This window comes from Hydra vulgaris, chromosome 02 (genome assembly GCF_038396675.1).
Source record: "Hydra vulgaris chromosome 02, alternate assembly HydraT2T_AEP".
Lineage (NCBI taxonomy): Eukaryota > Metazoa > Cnidaria > Hydrozoa > Anthoathecata > Hydridae > Hydra > Hydra vulgaris.
Window position 1 is genome coordinate 55,161,064 of NC_088921.1, and position 3,937 is coordinate 55,165,000.

At 27.3% G+C, this 3,937-nt stretch overlaps 1 protein-coding gene across 1 annotated transcript in view; it reads right to left on the bottom strand.

The window, feature by feature from the left end:
- Window positions 1-797: 797 nt before the first annotated feature.
- The window catches only part of LOC136077039 (uncharacterized), a 73,671-nt gene continuing 70,531 nt past the window's right edge, over window positions 798-3,937 (bottom strand). Inside the window, exons 6-7 of the mRNA XM_065791413.1 lie at window positions 2,716-2,869; window positions 798-1,341 (exon numbers count right to left, since the gene is read on the bottom strand). Coding sequence (XP_065647485.1) covers window positions 898-1,341; window positions 2,716-2,869 — 598 coding nt within the window. The 3' untranslated portion in view covers window positions 798-897. The remainder of the gene's footprint in view (window positions 1,342-2,715; window positions 2,870-3,937) is intronic.

The following is a 3,937-nucleotide window of genomic DNA, read 5'->3' on the forward strand; positions in this document are numbered from 1 at the left end:
TGAGCTTCCTAGTTAAGTGCTCTTTCGCGGTGCTCTGTGATAACAAGTGTCTTTGTGGAACAAGAGTCTTGTATGCGTAGTAAATGAGTTCAAAAAACTACAACTCCAAACACCTATATCGACTTTTCTTTATTTAAAACAAAATCAATTTAAAAAAAATTCTGAGAACAATTTTATTCTAACTTATTGTCATAATTTTCACTTAATATTTAAAATATGTTCTTATTTCTGTAATTATGATTACTACAACTATTATCATTAACTTCTTGTTTGTTTATTTTTTATCATTATCATCAAAGTATGATTTTTAAATGTTTGCTTTGTTTATGTATGTTCTATGTGTGCATGCTTATTACTAACCATATTATATTTAAAAACTGGCGTCACTCCTTTGATCATTTAGTTATTATTTAGTTATTATTATTATTAAATACTTATAATTAATTTACTCATTATTATATTATTTTACATTATTATCATTTTATATATATATATATATAAATATATATATATATATATATATATATATATATATATATATATATATATATATATACATATATTTCTTTTTTATTAAGCAATAATTTTTACTTCCTACAATCGATAGAATTGTGAATTTTTTTTATTTTTATATTATTATTGTTATTATAATTTTTATTATACTTATTATTATTATAATATTATTGTATGATTTAAAAAGGAAAAGGAATATCTTGTTGTTGTTGTTGTTGTTGTTGATAAGAGCGTAAGGACTTTGAGAAACACCTTAATACCCACAAAATAAAATTATACTCGAGTTTAGACACCTGGTCATAAATAAACACATATATCTTTGAAATAATTTTACAATTCGGCATCATTTTTTTATTACATAATTTAAATACTATAAGAAACAATTTATTTGCGACCGACCAGAGATTTCAAAAGATTTGGATCAATGCGAGATTTTGGAGGAGGTTTCTTTTGTGATTTTAAATTAATCTTTCTCTGTTGATTGGCTGATCTTTCACTTTGCACTAACACATTTTTGTTTAGCTTTTGAACATTCATACATTGATCCCAATCATTTTGATTTGGAGGATTGCAATAAGCACGGTTGCTATAGCGATCAGGATTTTTTTCTCTTTTAGTTTCACTTACTTCTTCTACGTACCACGAACCAGTTTCAAGAGCAGCACCAAAAACACAAATATATTTGTTTGTTCCATCATAATCTAAACAAGGTAGCCTGCATTTGATAGCTCTATTTTCAACTTCACCATAACAATCATCAGAATAAGAAAATCGAACTTCTTCACTTAAAATCATTTTTGGACACTGGCATCCAACCTCAGTCATTATCTAAGAAAAATCAAATTATAAAAAAAATCAAATTAAAAAAATCCGAAACAAACAGTCTGAATACATAGGAAAGAATACAATTTGAACAAATAAGTTAGCAAAACTCAAATCATACAGTTAAAACTAATTGAAAATAGCTTTTTTTCATTTTGTACTTGTATTCTTTTACTGATTATATATATTCAATCATGAATAATATAGATTTAACAATCAAATTTTTTTAATCTTGTTTTTAGTATTACGAAAATTTTTAAATACAGAAAATAATGAACAAATACTCTAGTTTGTTGTTTTTTGAATTAAAAAAAAATCTAGAAAATAAATAAATTAAGTTTACTTATTTTTAAAAGAAAATTAATTTGCTTATTTAAATAAATTAAAATAGGTATTTAAATAAAGTAAAATAGTAAATATAGTTGGGCAGTTACAAAAAATTAACTTTATAACAAAAAATTACATAATCTCACGAAAGAGTAGCATAAAAGTTTAATTAATTCACGTAGAGAAATTAGAAAAAAAAAAAAAAATTTTTTTTTCATCATTTGCTTCAAAGCAAAGAATTACTCGTCCTTGGATTCATTTGACCAGTAATACGTAAAAATTTATTTATGGAAAAAAACTCCATTTGCCCTTTTGCTAACTTCTAACGAGTTTTTTGACTAAGATCAAAAATTGATTAGAAAAATGCTTAAACTTTTTTTTACTAAGCTCTCTTTTTTTTTACTAAGCTCTACTTCGTTTACTGGTTCGATATATGCTACCGCTAACCGAAATATTAAAACTATTAAAATTATTTGGTTTCAAAGTCACGTCTAGTCAGGTTGACGATCATCATGATCACTCTGCAACTGGTAACATATAATCCAGTACAACCTGCCAATATCATGCTGTCTTTGAGATTTTTGTTCTAAGCAAAAATGAGGGTACAACTCTTTTAGTTTAGGGTACAAAACTTTTGGTTCTGAGGCCAGCTGGTTATAAAGTTTCCTAAATTCTGCGTTAAAACAAAGCTCTCAGAAAAGCTAATTTTATTAACAAATGTAAAATATCAGAGGATTAACAAGGTCGAGGTGCACATGAATAGTGTCCCTTCCGTTAACGCTCCGGTGTGAATTTTTGCCACATAAGGTACTTTTAACCCTTGTGACAATTTTAAACTAATTAACAGCTTAATTATTTACCTATATAAATGCATATAACAAAGCTAGAAAGGTTACAAATTTGTATTAATTAACTGATATATATATATATATATATATATATATATATATATATATATATATATATATATATATATATATATATATATACAAACTTTAAATATACACACAGAGACATAAACATGTACATAAATGAATTTAAAAAGCTGTAAACCTCATTGCAGTTGCTCCCAATTAAGCTATTGTAAAACATAGTCATTCGTTCAATCAAAGGATTGATGCTTTCTCTTACAATTAGATCAAAGTAAAAATGCTTGATATGAGGTACGGAAATTGAAACACTATCATTTAAAAAGGTGTCGCTGAAGCTAAATAAAGATAAATGTAAGAACTTAGATAATTAAATGTACTTTATATATGTATTTTTGAATGTTTGTATACGCATATAGGCGCTAATGCACTTTCGCACCCCGCTTTTTTTATTGCAGAATGTAAAAGATCGTTGTTTTAAATAAAGAAAATAAGTATCCAATTTGTTTTTTCACTAACCCTAAGTGCTATAACTTTGACTCGAAGAAAAAAAAATTCCCTACCCAAACGCTAATATTCGCCATTTTCTTAACTCCATTATGTTACTTCAAGCAATGTTAATATTGAAAACGACAAGGTTTTCACGTTCACCGCGCCTAATTTTAAAATAGGATGTTGAAAGTGACGATAATGAACACTTAGTAATGTAGTTGCGAATATTAAAAATCATTTAATATAAAATTCCAAACAGCATTGATGGCTTAAATGATTAATTACTTCCTAAAATCATGCATAAAAGATTTTTCAAAATTTAACCAAAATAAATCAGTAAAAAATTGCTTTAAAGTACTTTAATTAACATTAGCTCCTTTTAAAATTTGTGACTATTCGATTCATCTCAATCATTGAGTTTGATTCTATTTCTCTGATCCAAATCAGATTAAGATTTGCAAACAATTTGGACGTTACCATTCGTTGGTGCAGAGAGTTTGGTTTGATTGCAGAAACAATGCATTGTCTTTTATGTCCCAAACCTTGCAAACAGCAAAGTTACTCACGGGCTGTGGACCTTGTTATTTGGAGATGTACGGTTAAACGCTGCAAAAGAACTTTCAGTATTAGAAAAGGCAGTTTTTTTGAAAAACCTCATTTGGAATTATGGCAAATTATTGGCATAACGTACATATGGTTTAAAAGCGCCGGGTCAAGCCGCGGATTATCTTATGAACATATAAACATGAATTAAACATTAGAAGTCAACATTCAGCTGCTGATTGGAACCAATTTTGCCGATACGCCTGTGTTTCCTATCTTATGAATCATCCGGAACCATAGGCGGACCAGGACGTGTTGTTGAGATTGAATAATCTCTTTTCTCAAAAAGAAAATATGAAGTCGGGCGCTTA